Source organism: Oreochromis aureus, linkage group 8 (genome assembly GCF_013358895.1).
Source record: "Oreochromis aureus strain Israel breed Guangdong linkage group 8, ZZ_aureus, whole genome shotgun sequence".
Taxonomy (NCBI): Eukaryota; Metazoa; Chordata; class Actinopteri; order Cichliformes; family Cichlidae; genus Oreochromis; species Oreochromis aureus.
In genome coordinates, this window is record NC_052949.1 from 22980947 (window position 1) to 23002812 (window position 21866).

General features: G+C 41.3%; 1 protein-coding gene across 3 annotated transcripts in view; it reads right to left on the minus strand.

Moving 5' to 3' along the window:
• The window catches only part of mrtfab (myocardin related transcription factor Ab), a 42046-nt gene extending 22340 nt beyond the window's left edge, over positions 1 to 19706 (minus strand). The window contains exons 1-3 of one of the 3 annotated variants that reach the window (XM_031748786.2): positions 19453 to 19706; positions 18748 to 18809; positions 14950 to 15135 (exon numbers count right to left, since the gene is read on the minus strand). In XM_031748786.2, the coding sequence (XP_031604646.1) occupies positions 14950 to 15112 (163 nt within the window). In that variant the 5' untranslated portion in view covers positions 15113 to 15135; positions 18748 to 18809; positions 19453 to 19706. Of the gene's footprint in view, positions 1 to 9916; positions 10380 to 14949; positions 15136 to 18747; positions 18810 to 19246; positions 19264 to 19452 lie in introns of those variants that run through there. The other 2 variants (XM_039616310.1, XM_031748789.2) reach the window with 2 other exon arrangements.
• Between the last annotated feature and the right edge of the window lie 2160 nt (positions 19707 to 21866).

Consider the following 21866-nt stretch of genomic DNA (forward strand, 5'->3'; position numbering starts at 1 on the left):
AGTGGCTGATTTGATACCCAATCACAAACGAAATTCTGAAAGATTTTCCAAACGGTTTGCCCTTCAGGGAACGCAGCAAACACAAATCTGCACTCATACTGGGAAAAACATTTTAGAAAACAATCTTATTGGACTGGTGCGACCAGCAACTTATCCAATGCGTCCTAACCTGGTCTTAAAACGATCAGATTCTTCTGAAGTTCAGCACTACTGACCAAAACTGTCTGCTGACGGTAAACGCCGGCCACGGCCACAGTCACCCTTCCCCCTCAATCTGTTTTAAATAGCAGGGCCAGCTGGCCATAAGGGGGCTAAATACAGCTTGGTATCACCTGTGCACTCGCAGGGTAAGGTTACTCTGAGACAGGCATGCACATCTCTAGCTCCAAACACATACAAGAAAACTTTAAACCCAATATCCTTGAACCAAATCACTTTTTTATGATACAAAAGAAGACTTTACCATACATTCAGCATTCAGCAGTTTCAACAGCAGCCGGCGTTTAAACACCAAATTCGAAATGAATAGCATACTACACTGATATCACACAGGGCACCAGTGCACCTGAAAACACAGACAACACCTTAAACAAACCCTGTCTGGTGACTACAATTACTGTCTGTTATGAGTGTGAGATTAAAGTCCACCTGCTGTTATGATTCACAGTCTGGGCAGGAAACACAGAAAAGACAGCACATGCTGGGATTAGGACATGGCTGTGTAGGCTGAATCTCAGCACTGCACACATCAGAAACCGACACAGCATGCTAAACACATACTGGCTTATTTACACCTCCACAGCTCAAAATCATAAATCCTTCATTAAATTAACATTTCAACTATTTGTAACCAGCTTTCAGCCTCTACAGTACAGCCAGCTGTATATTTCACATAACTAAAAACCTCAGGGGCAGCGAATCCCCTGTAATAACAGTACTGAGTGAGGCAGTAATGCTGGCAAATATTTTATGGTTTTAAAACAGCTTGACCACACTGTGTGGAAGGCACATTTCACAGTTTCCCAGGATTTAACCCCACTAAATAGGATTATGTAGTAACCAGTAACCCACACTAATAGATGAGTTATGATCTTCCTTAGAATTAATTTGAATTAGTTATGGTAAATGGTAAATGGCCTGTATTTGTATAGCGCTTTACTAGTCCCGCCTAGGGACCCCAAAGCGCTTTACACATCCAGTCATCCACCCATTCACACACACATTCACACACTGGTGGAGGCAAGCTACAGTTGTAGCCACAGCTGCCCTGGGGCAGGCTGACAGAAGCGAGGCTGCCATATCGCGCCATCGGCCCTTCTGGCCAACACCAGTAGGCGGTAGGTGAAGTGTCTTGCCCAAGGACACAACGACCGAGACTGTCCGAGCCGGGGCTCGAACCAGCAACCTTCCGATTACAAGGCGAACTCCCAACTCTTGAGCCACGATTAGTTGATACTGGGATCTCTATAACTACACAAAAAACCCACCAAAGCACTACAAACTCCAAAGGGTCTGATTCCAACGAGAGATGAAAGCTCAAAATGTGTCCAAACTGTGCTGCTGCTCAAGTAAAGTACTGGAGTCTACAACCTTTGACCTGATGGGTGTTGTTGGGCATCAGTACTTTCCACTGAAGTTATTTGGCCTTGGGTATTTTATCTGGATTTTCCTTTATCCTTCACTAAAAACATTTCCGTGACTTTATAATAGAAAAAGAGATGCATTTTGTGAAGAAGACAGAATGACTTGAAGGTCTCACAGTGAGTCTGAGACGTCCATAAATAAATGGAGGGAAAACCTGAAAACACATTATCTAGTAGGGGTGGATAATCTGGCCTAAATGTTACAAGAAGATCTTTTAGGTTATTAAAGGGATACACAATCTGTTTAATGTTGAAGGCTATTATTTCAATTCTGATCTCAAAGCCTGATTAAAATTTTTATTTTTCTATACGTTCAAAACTATAAGTGGTAATTCATATTCTGGGACTTCCTTTGTTTCAGACACTTGTCTGTTGCCGCTATTCTTTGTCCACCATGGTGTTTTTGGTTCGGTACACCGTCTCTCTGTGGTATTTTTAATTATCTTTTATTAAATAGAAGTAGCTGATTTCCGTTTGATCACAGCAGCTAGCACTGCAGCAGCGTTTTTATTCCAAATTCCCTTCATGACACAATCCAGAAGGGATTTGTGTCTCCTTGTTGATTAATCACAAACTGATAGCAGACTGATAGCAGACTGACTCTATTTTATTGCCATCTTATCACTGCCTTGATGCCTTAAAATCACTTTGAAGACAGTAACTGACTGGGCGATTGCAGATCTGGTCCCCAACATCAAAGCAATCATTTTAGGCAACGAGATTCCAAGTTTGTTAATTATCGAATTAGAGTTAATGAATTTTGACTGAATAAATACATCCTTGGGAACTAGCACCTCTTCTACAAAGTGGCAAAGACCTCACCTTACAAATTTGCCGTCAACTGGATTAACTAGAATGTTTTGGCATGTTTATTCACTACCTGACCACCACTGTTTAAGCTCGCGTTTAACTTCAGAGTATTTTATTTAGGCAACATTTTACACCTAACACACATCAAATAGTTTGGGATCATTTGTCCAATGCAAAAGGTTTTACAATGTTATACAAAAACTAGAGGCACCACAAGTAAATTTAAACTTGCGTAACATTATCAGCACTGAGCCAGACAACACTCCTCACTTGTATCTTTTCATGATGTCTGAATGTTTGAATTGATGCCTTTCTAGTCAAAGGCAAGTTTACAGATGGACAAAGAATGCACTAAACAGATGAGCTCAACAAAACCCGAGCTGCCAAGAAACTAACCAGGCCAAGTGTCAGGCTACCATAGGTCAGACCAGCCATTAACATTCCAGCAAGGAAAACAAGCAACGATTTTCTTTTCCTTTCCTTTTTACTTCCTGGTCTCCCCCCACCCACTCGCTCTTCTGTGGAGTTTACCAGCACTGTTTCCTGGGACTCGCTGACATCAGGCAGGGGATTACTCAGCGTCATCCTGAACCGAGGAGACTTTTAGCCATGGCAGCCATGAGGAAAAGAGGAATCATGAGGAAAAGATGTGGAATTCTGAACAAACCACAAAATGCTGCAACAAGGCTCCGCTTAATCATTTACTTTGCTATATAGTTGTAATTAAAGCAGCAAACTCACAGGAAAAGGCAGCTCTTTACATGTTTGGGGATGAGGGAACAGTACAAGTCATCCCGGGTTTATCAGATGCATAATCCCTGACTGACCTACTGCTGAACTTCAGCTTCTCTCCAAAGAGGAATCAAGTTTTGTGCTTTTGTTAGCTGTCAGAGGTAACAAAACTTCAAAGAGAGGTTTATACTTTGCAACGTACTTATTTGGCTTTTTCTAATGCAAAGTGCTACAGTGAGATCTCCAAATGCAGGGAATACTAATTCGTCCAATTAGCACAAGTTCAAATAGAATAATAAAAAATAAGCACAAACCTTTCCCAGATCCTAATCAGACATAATCCCAACATGATCTACCTGAAATAGTGCTGATAATCCTTAAATGTCACAGCTGGAGCAAGTCATAACTAGCCTGTACTACGGAGCTGCATCTTTACAGACTGGTTTGGTTTGTAGCTTTAACTTTTCGCTTAAGGAGCTCGGAAGTTTGAAGTCCTGCCCATTTTAACTACTACTACTTTATTTGATTTGATTTTCCCACATGATTATTCATCAGATGGCTGAAAGAGAAATTTAATTCTGCTTTTAAAAGCAGTAGAACTAATTAAGCCCACTCCTTTTAAACACAGTCAAAGGTTCTTTTGTTGACCAGCTTGCAGCAGCACCCCTCCCTCTGTCACATCATGTCAATGAAAAGTAGTCAAAACGAGCTCTAATTGTATACTGTTGAAGGAAACAGAAGCATCTATAAGTGCGCAAGCCCCGAAAGAGCCAGAAGCCAGCTGGCAGCTGTTAGCATCTGGTTTTGTCAACCTTTATTGTAAAACAGAAACGACGGGGTAAGGAGGAGAAGGGGGGTGGGGGGTGGGGGTTCAGGTCGTGTTCAGCAAAATGAGATTTTCAGAGAAACAGAGGGGGAAAACAGAGAGCAAGAGCAGCAGAAAGGGTGCTCCCAGTGCTGAGATGACGGCTTCGTAACGCTGTTACATAACTCCAACATCTGAAAATAATTTTTACTGTAACGAACCCCCTAACCTCCTACCCTAGTTGCAGAGGAAACACAACTTTTTTTTCCTTCAGATGTACAACAACAGACTCCTGTCAGCAAACAAAGACAGAGTGGGACACAAATAAAAGAAACCGTTTCACTGAGTGCACATTACAGCACACAAGCATCTGACAGAGAAGTCTTTTTAATACTTACTGATTGTATTCTTACAAGTCTCTTTCCTTTAGGTGCTCTTTAGAGTTTTATAGGGCTCTTTCTGCTTCCTCCTCTCCTCTCCTTTTTCTGTTACTGTATATAACATCTAATAAAAGCCTGGCTCTTAATTTGCTTCAGCAGAGTTTTTATTAGACACAGACCTTTGGGGACACAGGTTTCTATTTATTACAAGAGTTTAAGTGACATGCAGGTGCAAATCCAAGCGTACGAAAAGTCAGAGCTTCATAGACAGCTAGCTGCTAGTGCTACACATTCACTTCACAACTTTGCTTTCAAGAAGACTTATCATTAGTCACATGACATATTTGCAGATGTGTCGCAATGCTGATTAAAAAGATCTTTCATGTTCTATTACAAGGCAGATTTTTTCCACAGTGACCAAACAGACACACAAAACTTTAAATGTGGTTTGCGTTCAATGCAAAAGCAAAAGACATAACACAAAACCATATAAACCTGCAAGAGAGAAATGTGTCAGAATGCAGAAGCCTCAAATGACTTTGGGACGTCTAGAATGAGCTCAAGAAATTCAATCCAGCCACACACAGCTTTGTTTTTAGTTGGGTGTAGGAATACTTGAGATGTGATGTAACCTCTTCGAGAGTTTCCCAGCCTCTCTGGATTGGTGAAAGGTTTGATGTTATCAAGCATTGCCAACAGATATTCTTGTTTGTGCAGAAAGGCAACTATGTTCTCACACTTACTGGAACTTAAAACCATTTTCTAGTTTATTTAGCCAAAGAGGTGACATATGAGGGAGAAAATACTTAATATTTATCATTTGTTATGAAAAATGTTGGTGGTTCCTCTTTTTGTCCCTCTTTTGAGGCTATATGTTTCACATATAGCTTCAATAATGTATGGTAGGCACATCTTAGCCTACAGTCCTGATTTTTGTGACTCGTGACTGAGTCATCCTGATGAAACAGGAGTCCTGCCAGTTCACGGTGACCTCTGTTACATTCATCAGCGAACACTAAGTGCGCCACATTTGGTGTTGGCAGGTGAGTCACAGGCTAATAGGTCTTCTATTATTCAGAAACACCAGAGCACACCAGGTAGAAGAAGATCATAGAGCACATGTCTTCTGTTTGTGGGCCTACTTGTTCCCACAGCTTGCACAGCAGGAGCTTAAACCTTGAGTTAGGTCCAAGAAGTTTTGAGACATGATGCAGTTTTTGCATTATACCTCTGTACACCACTACAGTGAATTTTAAATCAAGCAATCAAGGCATGATTGAAGTGCAGACTTTCAGAGGATCAAAAAGGACAATTAATAAAAGATGTTGAGTGGATTACTATCATTATTATCATTGCAACTTTAAATATAAGGTCTTAGGAGATGTGGATGCAAATGAAGGTGACCATAAACAGGCTGAAAAACACAATGCAACTGTCCAGATATTTATCTGTACATGTGCAATTCCATCCAAGTGTAGCATGTAGGACATAAATTATTGTTTAAAATCCTAATTACTTCTGCTGCTTGCAGCTGTTTAACAGACTGTCTTTGTTCAGCCAATAGTAGATGTAATAGATTAGGGGAAAATGTGACCTAAGCTACGTGCTCGCCTAGTCTTCTTTGTTTGTTTTCACTCTCACAGTTTCTTTTTTTTGTTTTGCACTTGAGGCTGACTAAAGCCTGGAACTCTAAGTGGGGACTACACAACCTGAGCATAATTTTAGAGATTAACCGATCAATTGGTTGGTGACCAGAATCCGCCGGATTTCAGCTGACTGGCCATGATCGGTGTCGGGCCAGTCAGCCTCAAATCTATGCAATTCTGTGCCAATTCCACTCCATCTTTTCGTTTACCTTTGCAAAAAAAAAAAATCAAACAAACACATGTTCTGTTTGGTAATAATACATTTTTGCACATTGGTTTGGCTAAAATTCCATCAGACTGCCTTGTAATGCTGATGTTAACACAGCAGCCAATAATTTGTCAGTGTAGCATGAGCAGTTTCCTCAGTCCAGCAGTGAATAAACTCAAACTGTTCAGAAATCTTGTCTTTTCTTTGCATTGCAGTAATTTTAGTTAAGATATAATGTTTTACTCCTAATTCTAGCATGAACTGCTGGGTTCATTCAACTCTGTTTGCATACAAGAAGAACCTAAACACAGCATAGTAACTACATTGCCATCTAGCATATTAGGAGGTGTAATTACAGAGAAAAAGACATGTAAAACGTGTTGAAGTGTGATGTATGAAATTCTTTTCAGATTGATTTTAAATTTAAAAAAAAATTGCAGAAAAATAACTGTTTTCTTTCATTAAAACTCCTAGAAAGAAAATCTGAACAGGCCAAGAACTGAATTGGTAGACCAGATTCTTCTTAAAAAATTGAAATCAGTGCATCGTTTAGTAGTTTTCCATGGTCTAATGTTATTTTTCAATTAATTCACATCCAGTTTACTGAATGTATTCAATAACTTTTTTTAAAAGGGCCATTTTGTGGTAGTTACCCAGTATACGATGACAGCGGGGCTGGAGTCTATTCCACCTGCCACAGGGTAAGAGGCGAGGTACAACCTGGCCAGGTTGCCAGTCTATGGCAGGGTTATTGTTGCATAAATAAAATAGCCAGTTAGTTTATTTCTCATTGCACTGGGATTACCTCGCTTCCATATTTTAAACTTCCAGTTTTTAAGTGGATAACGTTGGGTTTAGTATGTTTGGTACCAAGTTAGTAATATAGTATTATTCCAATACATGATTACCCCTACCATACAATGCAAAACTACTGCAGTAATTTGAAGGCAGCAGACATTCTCATTAATAAAGCACCCCTTTGCCTTCATTTTCTGTCTTGCTACTCACAGCACCAATTATAAATGTGCAAATGTGTGCTGTAGCTGTGCTCAAAATACACACCGCAGCATAACCGTGTTTGTGAAACTGAACATCAAAACGTTTCATGCTGTACACAGCATGTTGCATTCAAGTGATAAACAACTGATATTAGCTGGGGTAAATGTGTGTCCATCTGCCCAGAATGGTCAGCTTTGAAACTGAATTGCATGTTATAAGATGTGTGCTTGTGTGTCTTTAAAGATCACTGAGCTACATGAGTGGGCTTGTACCTGTGGGTGTGCAGGCATTGTGTTCTTGTTGCTACGAGCAGACCTGCGAAGCGCTTTTCTTTAGCTTTAGGCAACAGATCTGAGTGAGGTTTTTTTGGATATGCTCTCACACTTCTCATTATCTAACAGGAATTTGCTGGATTGTAAATGAAAGATGTATGTGTGTGTCTGTGCTTGTTCAAATACCATGCTCTCAGGACACACAGTCAAAAAAAATTTTTTAAAATAAAAAAAAATGGAAGGCTACCAATTCCCCGAAGGGCATGTCCAGATTCTGACAGTGACACCAGTTGTGAAATGTGTGTGTGTGTGTGTGTGTGTGTGTGTGTGTGAGTGTGAGGGTGAGTCACGGGTAGCCTGTGGGTGTGTGCGTGGTGTGCTGGACACACTTAAGTTCTAAGCTTCTTGCAGGACTTGCCTGTGTTGCATAAATATTCTCCTGCCTGTGTGTTTATTAGACTGAATGCTGTTTACATTCACCAAAAGCTACGACATTTGGTGTCCCGTTGTTTGGACTCAATCTGTTTTGCCGTGTTGCTAGGAAGCACAGATTTGTCCTGCAGTTCCATACATATTCAAACTCCAATGTGCACAGATCTATCTATCACCACATGAATAAAAATATGAAATGTGTGCAGTGAAAATATGACAAAAAGCGTGTTGTTGCAATTATGTTTGTATACTGTATAACAATTTCATGTGTGTTAATGATTTTTTGGGAATTATGGAGATTAGCTAATACCATGAAAGAATTACTGTTATAAAGGAAAGGAGACATGTAGCTGGATTGTGTCGGTTGCAGCTGTTTGCAGGGATAAGATCAAAACAACTTTTCCTTCCTTCCCTTCTCTCTTTAATTTTTATATTTTTTCTACCTTTTGGAATATTCAGTTCTTTCTGCATTTCTTCTTCTCTTTCTCTCCACGTTTATTCCTTCACTTTCTCGCCATCTATCAGTCCCTCCATCCTATTCTTCCCTCTCCTCTTCACTCCTACTCTCAGCTTGACAGAATGATCTGGGGTCTCTGCTGCTGGCAGCCTCCCAGTAGGTTACATAACAGTACCAGCAGCCTCCCTGAATCACTGCTGGGCTAAGCTAGCCTCAGCAATGATACATATCTTAACTACTACCCAAAAGCATGAGTGTCTGGCTGTGCAGGGATCACATTATATTCACATTTTTAATTTTTCACACTGATCATTTCAGCCTCATGCAAATGAGACCCTTGTCCTACATCCCGATGTAATCTATAGCCCGTCATGTGCTGAAGACAAAGAAGCATGTGATATTTATCTGTCTTTGTTTACAAGTCTGAATGACGCAGGGAGGCAAATCCAAAATCTCACTTCATGGAATTTCAGCAGGAGGCTACCAGCTCCACTCTTACATTTCACCCTTTTCGTGACCATCTTTTAGCAGTCAGCCGCCCTTAGTCTGCAACTACCTGTAGTTTGTAAAGGAGTCATTTGCAGTCAAGTCCTGAAGGTCAAAATGGTTTAAGTGACTAGAAAGTACAAGAGGTGATTTAAAAACATGGAGGCTTTGTCTGGATCAGACAGTTTGAACTCGCCTCTGTGCCTGTAACAGAAAATTCTGCAGGTTTTAAATTCATAGCAAACATTGCAGCATCTACTAGTTGCAGGTATATTGCTTATTCAATCAGCTGCCAGCTGCAGACAGCGCTGACACTCTGTCTCATTGCATTTATCATTTAAAAACCTCTTTCTACTCTCAGCGGCAGTAGACGTAGTTTACAATGTGATCTGGAACAATCCGTTCTGACTGAGCGGGTAATTTCTGCTTAAATCTAGAGCAAAATCTGTGACGCCTCTAACCTAATTTCCCCCCAGCCTCAGTCTCTGTCAGTGAGCCCGGCATATGCCTCTATCCCTCCTCCCTCAGCTAACCTCTGACTCTCCAAGTTCGCTTGGATCCTGGCCCACTGCCTGTAGTCACTCCTTGGGCAGAACTCATGCCTTGTCTGGACAGTTCACAGCTGCTGAGTGATGGATGGCCTTCCCCCTCTCCCTAACCTAACTATATCTTCCAACCTGCACAGCTCCTGCAGCCCCTAACTTCTGCTTAGGACACACAAACCTGGCATCACAACCCCGCCTAGCTTCTGTGCCCTGCGGATCTCATTTACACACATGTACTGTATGGTCTGCTTTCCACCAACTCAAGACTCAAGAAACCACTGGAAACTATGTTTTTTCTTTTTTTCCACATACACACAATTTATATATTCAAAAGGTTACAGCGTTGCAGCTTGCAGCTAAAATCTACAGAGGCACTTTTCATGACTGAAGATTTCACATGTACTTCACCTTAAGGTCCATTTTAAGGTAGACCAAACTTTCAATTGTTTCCGTAAGTTTAAAACAAAATGCACAAAGACTAGAGACTCAAATGGGCTTTACCTGACTGGATAGTCATATCCCTCTGCACCATGCTGAAGGGAGACTTTACCTTCCTGGGAAGATTATGGATTCATATTCCAAAGACAGCCAACTTGGTTCATTTGAGAAAACACAGGAGTCTGAGGAGAAGTCCGACAGCAGAAAAGCCACAGCAATGCTGTCGCAGGGAACTGGTACTCCACAGGTACTCCAACTCACAGTCCCTTTCTCTGAACTGTCTTGTCTACAAGTGCATGCACGCCCCAACAGAAAGGGCGTGTGTAGGTCTGTGCGTCTGTCTTATTGCTCCTTGGATAAGAACAAGATCCACCCATACGCTGTTCCGTGAATGATTTTTAAGCTCTTCTTAAAAAGAAAAAGGAAACTTTTGGTCACTCCTCTGCACTCTAAAACAAGAATAAAAACAAGCTGATTCCAAGCCTCACCTCCTCAAGTCCAAGTGACACACACCCCTCTTTTCTTGCTTTTCACTTTCCTTCACTATCCTTCTGTTCCCTCTCTGAGAAATTATGCAATACAGCCATTTCAGACATGACCGCCCTTGTTCCCCCCGCTCTTTACGACATCCCCATCCTCCTTCTCATGTTGCTCTCACAGCCCACACTCAAGCAAGTTCCTTCAGCTCAAAGTTTCAAATGATTGCAATTCCATTATCATAGCATGACCAGGTTTTTTGGCACAAAAAACCTCAGAGGCAAGTTTGCAACTGGGAAAGCAGGAAATGTAAAATGCTTTCAAGACTAGTCTTGGTTTATATCAACCTTCCCCTTTAAAAACAGAGGGAGCCAGCTCCCTCTTCTTCTCTCTTGCATATGCATTAATGTATACAGACCTAACCATCCTGAAAAACATGCCACATATCTCTACAGCGTGTTTAACAACAAATGTCCCAGCCTCTATCAAGTACAGTTAGCATACTGTACAACCGGGTATCAGAGATAAACCTTGGATAACCTTCCCAATGCAGGTTCTGCGCTTCCACTGCAACACATGTACGTGTGCAGAAATGTACATCCAATCACATGCAGTGCTGTAAAGGCATATAGATAAGCTGCAGGGGTGTCTGCAGCAACATGTTTGCTCCTGGCTACCACACTGAAGTGTAAGGAGAAGGCCAAGACGAGCAGGGGTTGTTTAAAGAAGGGAGTGATGGCCTGAGGCTGTGAGACGGTGAAGTAAACAGGGTGTTGGGACAAGCAGCCACAGAGCCATTCTTAAATACTTCCTTAATGACATAAACACATTTGAAATATTGTTCAAGAAACACAAAGTTTCTTATCTTATTCTTTCACTGCACTCTAAAAGTTAGCCTTCTACTGCCTTAACTCTGTTTTCCATTGTACTTTGTAACTCAGATTTTTATTGTATGTGTTATTGTGCATTGTTCTCTCCCACTGTTGATTTATAAATCATTGACTGATCCAACCTTGCCTAACCTTCATCTCCTTACAAATCAACACCAAGTCAACTAACTTTCCCTCCAAGTAAAAATGGGTGACCAACGCCCAGCTGGGAACAATGGCCAATATGGCTGACAATTCTGATATGGCAAGATACATGTGCATGAGTGAGTGTGTTTGACTGACCTTCTAATACATTCTGGAAACAAATGTTGTGGACTGATGAAGCTGAAATAGATTTTTTGTGGGGCTCGGCTGGGCTATCAGCCGATAGCTTTCGTTTTCTTTTGTATCATAAATTAGATACTTCCTCCTTCCTTTTATAGCACTGCGCTCACAGTCATCCTTATAAGTTCAACCTTCCTCAGCAGGTTTAGTTCAGCTCAAGCTAAGATGACAGAAAATGAGCCTTTGGTCAGCAAAATCTTTCTAAAAGGCATAACAAGGTTTCCACAGATAAACACGTAGAAGGATCATTAGTGTTTGCCTAAAGCCGCCTTTGTTTCCAGAAGATCTCACATAAATTGGCTTCAACATCGCTCTCCCCATGCCTTCCATTCTGCCCTCCACAAGAGCACAAGCCCACTTTATGGTTAAAAAACACCAGCTAGTCTAGGCGTACTCCCTACCAGATGACCAGCTGCATGTCTTCCCTTACAATTCACAATCCACAATGGACAATTTCAAGAGGTGCAAGCTAAAGGTTTTGCCATTTCCCTCATAGTCCACTGAGGACTATGGACATAAATAGCACTGCATACAAGATGGGTCAAGACAGAGTAGGAGCCCTTTGCAGAAAGAATGGATGAAAGGGGAGAAGAACTCGATGACTCTTAGCTACAAAAACGTTTTAACAAACTTTGACTTTTGCTAAGTGCTAAGTGTTTTCTGGTTACTTCTGCAACTGTAACAAACGGATACATTCTTAAAGACAAATTTGACTTTATACCTTTTAGGAAACAGCTCAAGTTTTGCTCTCTTAGCAAGGGTTTTCTTGACACTATGCCACTAAGCACTGCTTCACTTGTAATTCGGCATTATGACCTTAAACAAATCAAAGACATTAATCCAGCAAACGTAACTTTTCCACTGTGACTCAGCCTAAAGAAAGATGCTCAAGTAACTCATAAGAACAAAGTACTCCAAGCTCTACGCTAACTCCAGACATAAAAAGGGTCTACAGAGTGTTAAGTCCACAGAGCAAACATGCAGCAAGCTCTAATCTACTGTAGCGGGAGGTCAAAGCTGAGGAGCAAGCCAATTAGGCACAGAAGCTTCTTCACTCCCTTCTTTCTGGAGACTTCAGTGCACACAGTCTTTTACATACACACAGTACCACCTCAGAACTTAAATCTCTGTATTTCGCTTGCCTTTAGACACCCTCCATGGTGAGCTAATCTCTCTACTGACTAATGAACAAGAAGTACGGGCGCATCTGACATATAACTTCTGCCTCCCAGACAAGTGCTTTTCCCACCTTCCACGTGTCCTCAACTTATGTAAGATATTCCCCAAGCACACCTTTTCTATGCTTGGAGGATTTTATGTTCACTTCTATTAGACATGAGAAGTGTTCGACAAAATCTTAACTTGGGGCAGAAGCAAGAGTGCTGCTGGTTTGTAATATCTGTTAAGCGTTTCCTACACGACATCCCAGAAAAAGGACATTTCTGAAAAGCCAACAGGGATAACTGTAAATACAACACTTATTGATTTTGACATTGTAGTAATGTATAGGGATGGGTATCGTTTAGGTTTTATCCGATACCGGTGCCAAACCGGTACTTTTGAAACGGTGCCGGTGCTTAAACGGTGCTCAAACCGGTGCTTAAAGAATGGAGAACACAAAATTGGTCCAAAAACCTCTCATGTTCAGCTGGTTTTTTTTGTAAAAAGATAACAATGTTAGCCTTTTCTGCAGCTATAGGGCATATATGGTCTCACTCTTGGCTGGAAGCAGTGCTTAAACAATGGGAAAAACACAGACTTTGTCCAAAAACCTCTCATGTTTAGCTGTTTTCCACTTTTTCTTTGGTCATTTTAGCCTTTTTGGCCAGGGTGAAGGGAGTATCTGCCATCAAACAAGAAGACAGCCGCATGTAACTACGACGGTGTTTGCTAGTTCACCTTACATGCATTAATGTAATAATGTGGTTAGCCTACTCAACTTTAATTACACACGAACAACATGAAGCTACTCACGCAGAGAAGAACGGCTGCTGCTGCCATCATCATCCGTCATCATTTCTGCTACACTGGCAGGGCTAGGGGCCAGGACTCTCCTCTTCGGGTTTTTGGGGGATGTTGCTAACTCCAGGTCCGCTAACAGGCACCACACCCGCAGTAGATGTGCACAGTGTGAGGTCTCACAGCAAGCTATCAAACACGGCGCATTTCTCAGCTTTAAAAAAAAACGCTATGCGTCGCCAGGTGTTTCATCAGATTTGAGGTGTTACCTCCTTTGACGGTATCACAGTATCAGCTTAAAGCACTTGTTGCAGGCTGCTGAGTTTGCATCTTTTGCTGTGAAGTACAGCCAGACTTTTGATCGCCGCGCTTGGGCATTTTTAATCTGTAGCTCTGCTCTAAAAGAACATACGTTCCTGGCCCCGCCTACTATCCTCGTAAACGTAAAATGATTGGCTAGAATTGGCTCAGGAAAAAAAAAGCACCGAAATAAAGCACCGAAATGTGCGCTGCTTTTCGGTCTGGTTACTACCGTTTATGTCAGAACCCGGTACCCATCCCTAGTAATGTATATAATGGCGAACATCTAATGGTTAGATGGTGAGTCCAGGAAGGATGTGAGGCAAAAAAAACAAACAGTGTGAAGCTACAAGACAACAGAAGGACAAAGTGTTTTTTAAAGTTGCTTTACAAAAACTCGTGGTGAGAGCCAAGAATCAGGCAGTAGGGCAGTTTTATAACACTACTTGATTACAAATGAGCAGAAAACATACATATGAAAAGCCGCCCTGCACGTAACTGAGGCTTTGTGGGACTTTTTACAGAAAGACCCTATCACTGAAGCAAACCTGGTGTGACATGCTCAAAGGAAGTGTAGCTAGACAGTGTTTATACCATGTTTTTCCGCCAGAAAAGCTGTTAGACGTGGTGGCTGCAATATGACTGGGGGGTCAGGTGGGTCTGTTCACTAAAATTTAATCTTGCACTCTATCAAAGCGGCACTATCCATTGACTATATCACTAACTGCCGTTTCAGAACCAGCAGGGCTGTAGCACAGATAGAGTAGGCAGAGATAAGTTTATGAAGAGAAACTGACATGTAAAAACCCCAGTCTTACAGATCTGAATCACATTTAATTCTGTTTACATACAGTTGTGATAAAATACTCAGTGTGTGATTTAATCAAACATCCTGCACAGTGGATGGTAAAATGATATTAAGTCATAAAAACTGGATTTTAGAACCTTTTTAATTTCTCTATAGTTTTGGAGAGCAAGCTCTTATGTGTAAAAACATCGAATTAAAATAACAGTCGTAGCTTTGGATGTATTTTTGCCACGTGACAGATGTCTGCTGTGGTTTCTTTAACACCTATCCAAAACCTAGCATCAAAATTAAGCAGTGTTGGCTGAAAAACACAAAGGTCACGTGCGTCACTGTCTCACCATTCTTGCGCTCCTGTATAGGCAGCAGATTGGGAGCAGGCTGAAGGGAGAGCTCCTGAAGCTCGCTGGTCACGGCGTCGCTCTGGGGGCTCGAGGCCGAGCCTGGCACACTGGCAACTTCCATACTGCCAGGACTTGGCTCCTCCCCTTTCTGTGAGTCCATCGATGCCAAGGTGACAGAAAGACCTGGAATCATTTTTTCAAAAGGGAAAGAGAAAGTGTAATGTCTCGTGAAATAATCAGAGGACGCAGAGTTGAAAGCTCCATATGAAAGGACAGTGACTAATGCAACTGGTGCATATGTATGCAGTTTTTTATTTAGGAATTGACCAAACAGGATTATACACACACACACACACACACACACACACACACACACACATCTATTTTTTCCATTTTCTGTAGCCATGTGGCTCTACACAGGAAATGAATAAACAAATCAAACTGTGGCTAATAACTGAGTCAGTTTGTACTTTTCTGAGCTATACTGAATATGAAGCGCTGTTGCAACATGGATAATATTCCCTTGGTCTAATTGCTGAAGCCGCAATGACATCCATTCTTCCAATTGCAATTTGTTTCCCCATTAAAAACAGATCTATTAATGAATTACTAAGAATTGGATTTTAGAAATTCCAGTGTTCAGCTTGTCCTTTATGTAGTTAGAGTTGAGGAATCCTCAACTTTGCCATGCTATAAAAACAAAACAATAACCCAGATATGTTCACAGGCTTTAACAAGTCTGAAAAACATAGTTCCAGGAACCTGAGTCCTAGTCCCAGAAACCGTTCAGTCTGACTGTCTGTCTCTCTCATACACAAATAACTTGGGAAAGAGAAAGAATGCTGAACTGTAGACCAGGGATTAAATCAGCCATCACGGAAGAATTTGCATGTTTCAGCTTTTACAAGTGTTGCTGTGGCCGCTGTTCTAAAAAGGCAGCATATGTTTTGTTTTTTACTTCTTAACAACCTCAGCACGATTTCCATACATTTAACCCAAGTAAAGAGTCGCCATCAGAGCTCGAGGTATCTCATAAGGAAGCTATTAAAAAAAAAGTGCCTGTCTATCTGTGTGCTGCCTTGCATTTGGCAGAGAGACAAAGTCCCTCCTTGGGAACAGTTAAAGTAAAGTTGAACGTTGAGCTGAGGAAGTGTATAAAAAAAATATAACAAAAAAAAAAAAAACACTTAATATAGAAACACATATAGTCAATTTGGACTAAATGGAGCCTCGAGGCAAAGAGTTCAGGACACTTTCCTATCTGAGGCTGCCCACTCCTTGTAAACCTGTAATGAGCAATGGGAATAGTGCAAATGTAACCTAAACGTGTGCGGGTTTAAACAAGCTAAACCTGCTTTTAGCAACAAAAGCATTCAGTTTAGCTCAGGCTACTTGGCTTTAGTGACAAGTGTCACTATATAAATGCAATTCATTATCATATTATTAACATGGATATCTTCTAATGTTTCCATGGAAATTTTATGCAAAGCACAAACACGTGGCGCAATAAACTGTGCTCTGTAATGAGCCAAAAGTCATACATGTCACTGACTTTTGAATAACTTTAGTCTATTTCTGGTTCTCCATCAAGCTTAGGTGATTATTGCTGTGTTTACAAAAAAAAGCCCCGTAAGCCATCACAGTGTGAAAGTGATGCAACAGGCACAATTGTGTAAAATGTGCACTTGATGCGATTCACACTTCATTGGCGTAATGGTTGGGGGCAAAAAAAAAATTCTTAAAATTGCTGTTGCTTTCTGACTGGCAGGTACATTTATAACGCAAACTGGTTAAGCGTGTGAAGAAGCGAAGCCTGAAGGCTAACCTTCCTGTGAATAGTCAAACCATTCAAAACCATGTTATGGAAGAGATTTTCCTGATTTACTGGCACAAGCCTGGTGTAACTGGTTCCTTTCTCAAACACTCCTCTGGACTGAGCAGGCCCGGTAACTTTTGACAGCTACTCGCTAATGGTTGTTTACAAAGGCAGGACCTGCCGCTGTGCTGTGTGCTGATTTCCCTCTTGCGCTCTCTGCAAATATGTGTTTTCTAGCTGTGGGGTTCTGATGGGGATTCTGTCATTACTGCACAGCGGGGCTGCAAACAATGAGGCAGTGTTGTCTGAGATGCTGCTCCTCTCTTTCTCTCACAATCAAACACAAGCTCACACGTCTGAATAGCGACACACTAACCGCACGACACTAAAGTTTCTCTTGATCTCACTGGATCACTGCACGTTTGATCGCGACAAACATAACACACTTAGATAGCAGTTGATAGAAGACAAATGTTATTTTTAAGTCAATTAAACCAGAGAGATAAAAAAAATTGTGAACCTATCAGAATGTAGGTAAATAGTGTTACTTTTTATGGAAAATAATAATTTTGAGTCGTTAAAACTGGATTAAAAATCAGTCTTCTCTGATCTCTGGGGCTGAGTTTCCTCACAAATAGACTTTAATTTACTTTTTCATCCATCTGAGCGAGTTCACGCTGGCAGCTGCTGTCCAAGATGCTACAGTCGGGGGTTCGACAAATGGACAAGAGATTCTCTAAAGAAACAACTAAACATATTGTTCAGTCATTTATCTGGCACAAGGCTTTTACTCAGTAAGTATCTGCACCTTATACAGAGCATCCATCCATCTCATTTTAGGGTCTAACGCAGCTGTGAAAGGGTGAAAAACAGGTCACCGGTCTCTCACAGGCTAACACAACCCACTTTTACAAATTATAAACCAGATTCTCTCATTACTAGTCAATGACAGACCTAATAAAATACAGCTAAAAATTAGCAAAATGTTATAATTTAATATGATTTAATAAGATGACAATTATTTAAACAAATTATATAGCTGGTCCAAATAACCCTGTATCAGTGTGTATACATGTTACAGACAGAAATCAAACTGCATAAGCATTTTTTCACCATTCTGTCCAGCTGTCAAAGTCATCTGATATTTAACAATGACTTTTTGACCTGATCACACAAGAGATTTGGAATCATTTTACAGATGACAACAGCCAAAACTAGTCTAGTTAGACCGCCTGACTGCTCACCCAGAGAAAACAAATCAGAAAACTGGTTTAGAAAGGCTCAGAAAACCTTGCCAAAATAACATTAAATCAATAATTGAGACTAAATATTTGTATAAAGAAATTATTTAGTGCTGTATCTACATGAGCTCAATAACAGCGTAAGCCAACACGATGAGACACGCAAGATAATGCATGCACTTGCTTCTTCAATCTGATGTGTGATCTTTGTCTCAGCACACCACGCTGAGATGCCTATCTCCTCGACAACAGGTGAGAAAAACTGCGAGGCGTTATGTCTGCAGCTTTTGTCGAGGCCTCACACAAAAGCTAGCTTAATACAATAAAGCCAGTGACCTAAATATCAAGTGTCACACATTAAATTAACCTCCAAATCACAAATGAAGGATGACAGATCTTCACAGTTGCCTCATCCCTACTTTCCCCAGCAAACAGCTGCTGTTCAAACATGCATAATGTGCTATTCTGCTGAATAGTACATTCAAATGCTGAAACACACTGGAAGCATTCCTCCCTACACGCCCACACTAGCCTTTCAGATATGCATCATCATTACACTGGTACACACTGCGAGGCACACACGTCCTGACAGCCAGGGCTGTTTCACCATCAGTCACAGGAAACCAGCTACCAAGAATTACAAGAGCTTTTCAGTTCCCCAGCAAACAGGTAAAAGGATGTGGTTGCAACCTGGCTTATCATAAACTAGGCCAGATGTGAACAAGGCTTGTTGCTTACCTGTGTTACAAAATCTGGAAGGGGGGTTTTCCCATTTCAGGAGGACAGAGCTTTGAACGGTCCTGTAAAGCAAAATAAGAGCAAAGCTTCAGTACAAATAGTCTGTTATACCCCTTTGCTCTTCTGATCCACTACTTGTACGTGATGCTGAGCAGCTGTATCACAGTAACCAGGGCATGTGCAGGAAAAAAAGAAAAGAAAAAAGATCTACAATAGTAAAAGACGTTTTGAAAAAAAGACTCATGACAACTGATAAGATGGGCTAAAGAAATCCACGTTTCAGGAGGCCTTTCCACAGATGTCATGGGGCCGCAGCCTGCAGCTGTCACTGTCCAAAACACACAGGCATGCTAAGCTATTGTTAGCCTGTCTGGGTGGGAGTGAACCTAAACATTCAATACGCGAGCCAAAGTCGGGCTGCTATAGAAAAGCGGACACACGGGCCATACTGAACGTGAAACGCTATCAAATACAACAATAAAGTATTTAACGCTGACACCGGCTTCAGCTGAAAACTCTTCGGCTCCCCTGCTGACTGCAGACACAGACACCCCAAGTTAGCTAGCAACCGTTAGCATGCCATAACAACATCACCTCTAAGTGCTAACGCCTACGATCAGTTATCTGCCACGCTGTTACTCTCGCTGAATAGAAATCAAGATGCTGCACTAACTCCAAACCATGAATTTGTATTTTTATGCTTACTCATAATGTTCGCCACTTGTGTGTTGTGTCTGTGAGGATAAACGCCTTTGGCATCACAGCGCCACCCCCGAATCACAAAGGAAACTTTGACCGGAAAACCCTCCTCTGCGTGGGACGCAGAGACCCACTTCCTTCGCTACGCCGTTCCCACGGATTCAGCCCGCTTCGGTAACAGGAGATAAAAGAGCGGAGCTTTGTCCGCATATCCCTTTAAAACACTGCCCTCGCCACAAAAATAGGTATGCTGTTTAACTTGAAGTGGAGAGTGTGTTTGCACTTCTGAGAACTGTTTCTGTCACACATGCGCAGTCTCTGTCTCCCTCTAGTGTTCAACTGCGTGTACTTCAGGACACACGGAGCTACAGGTATTAGCGTTATATTTATATCTAAAATAAAGAAGCGCGTTTTTCTATGTGATTTTCACTTCGGTCTGAAGTTTGCAATGCTACAATCTTTTTTTCTTTGTAATATTCTTAATCCAATAATGTATCTTTTATGTGATTTTTAATAAACAAAGCCAAACTGACATACCAATTCTTAGTCTGAAAGACAAACAGAGATGCATTTAGATAAAAGTAAATAAAAAAAATATTTATTGATGTATGTAATGTAGTTATTGATTCAGATTATTTGGATTTATATTTGTAGAATAATCAGTGTTTTATTTTATAGTAAAGATTTTTCTGCAAACCAAATAAAAATAATATAAGGTCCATTTTTATACATAGCCCCAGATTTTCTGTTTAATTATCTTGGTGCACTTAGATTTCTAAGTCTGGGTTTCTATCTAGCTTTCCCTTATACTTTATACTTATTAGCCCTCGGATTACCATTGTTATTCAAATAATGGCTGAGCGATCAAAGGAACCATAAGGGATTTCATGCACCATTCACAGTTTCACATGTACTTAGACATGCACAGTTTAATCACTGAGACAAGCACATGCTACTGGCAGGATCAATCAGGTTGCTCCTTAGATATCCACCCGGCCAGGAGACACCCTTCAATCAGGGGCCCCGGATAGATTTTAAGTTCTTCAGCTTTACCTTCATTGTGTATTGTGTATCTCCAGCCTTTGACATTCAGAGGTTCATAATTGAACGACAGGTACTTCAGTTTCATGGAAAAGTGAGGACTGTTCTGTTATTTCCTGACAAATGAAGCAGACTTCATGTATGAAGTTGATTCAGAGTCTTGAGTTTATATTTTATAGGTCTTCACTGTATAAGGCTCCCTTAATTCCTGTGTATTTAAAACTGTGTATAAACTGTATATTCTGTGTATTTATTATCTCACTCGTATTGCCTGTTTATGCCCCGTCCTTATCTTCAACGTCATGCTGCTCTGTTCTATCTTAATTAAGTCTTTCTGATTCTGATTCTGAATGTGAGACTACTAGAACTGGAGCCCCCTACTACAATAAAAACAACATTACCCAGAATCCTCTGGGCCTCCTTACATAACCAACATCACACCAGCTCCCTTTTTAAGGAGGAAATAAAATCTTTCACTTTGGATTTAGTTACTGTTGAATAGATTCTTAACTTGAACGCAGCTTTGCTCTTTTGTTTCTTTTGAAGATAACAAACTTTTTACCCCAACAGCCCAGCAACAGCCCAAGTTTCATCATAATGCATTAGCTTTCAAACTAAGGATAATCTCTGTTTGCGCAGTTGTTTACAAGTTCAGTCCAGTCCTGTGGTTTCAAAACTGCTCTGCCTGACTTAGTTATGACTGTGGTGCTATTTGGAAAAGGTCCGGGTGTTGGTTTTTGTAGGGAAGGAACTAGAGTGCAGTTCAACCACGCCTGTTCCCACGTAGGGGGATAACTGAACTCCTGTGCACAGTGATGCCTGTTGAAGAATCTCTGATGTGAATTCATTCTGTCCTTTCTCCTTTTCGATGACCGCTGCGCTGTCGGGAAGCACTGCTGGGTCAGCACAGTGGAACCAAGCTGGCACCAAATCAGACGTTGAGCTGGGCTGAAACACATTTTTAAGTGGGACGACAAGATATGCAGAAGTACTGATCTGGTCTTTTTTAAACAGCCTGTTTAGCCTCCCCATTGGTTTGTGGGAACTGTGCACTGCTGCTCACATGTTTGAAACTGTATGTATCAGAAAACGTTGTGACACCCGCTGAGAGCTGTGACCCATTGCCAGTCCTTAAGATCTCAAGCACCCTGTCACATCCGAACGTGGATTTCAGATTGACAGTGACATCAGCAAACTTTATGTGGTGGAGGTTGGCCATTTCAACATAGCTCGAGTAACACTCCACCAACAGCAAGTACATTTTCCATTTGAGTGTAAACAGGTCTGCCCTCACCTCCTTCCAGGGTCTCTCCAGGAGATCTGGTGGGAGCAATGGCTCCTTTTGGCTCACACGCATGTTCCGCATGCATTTAGCTACC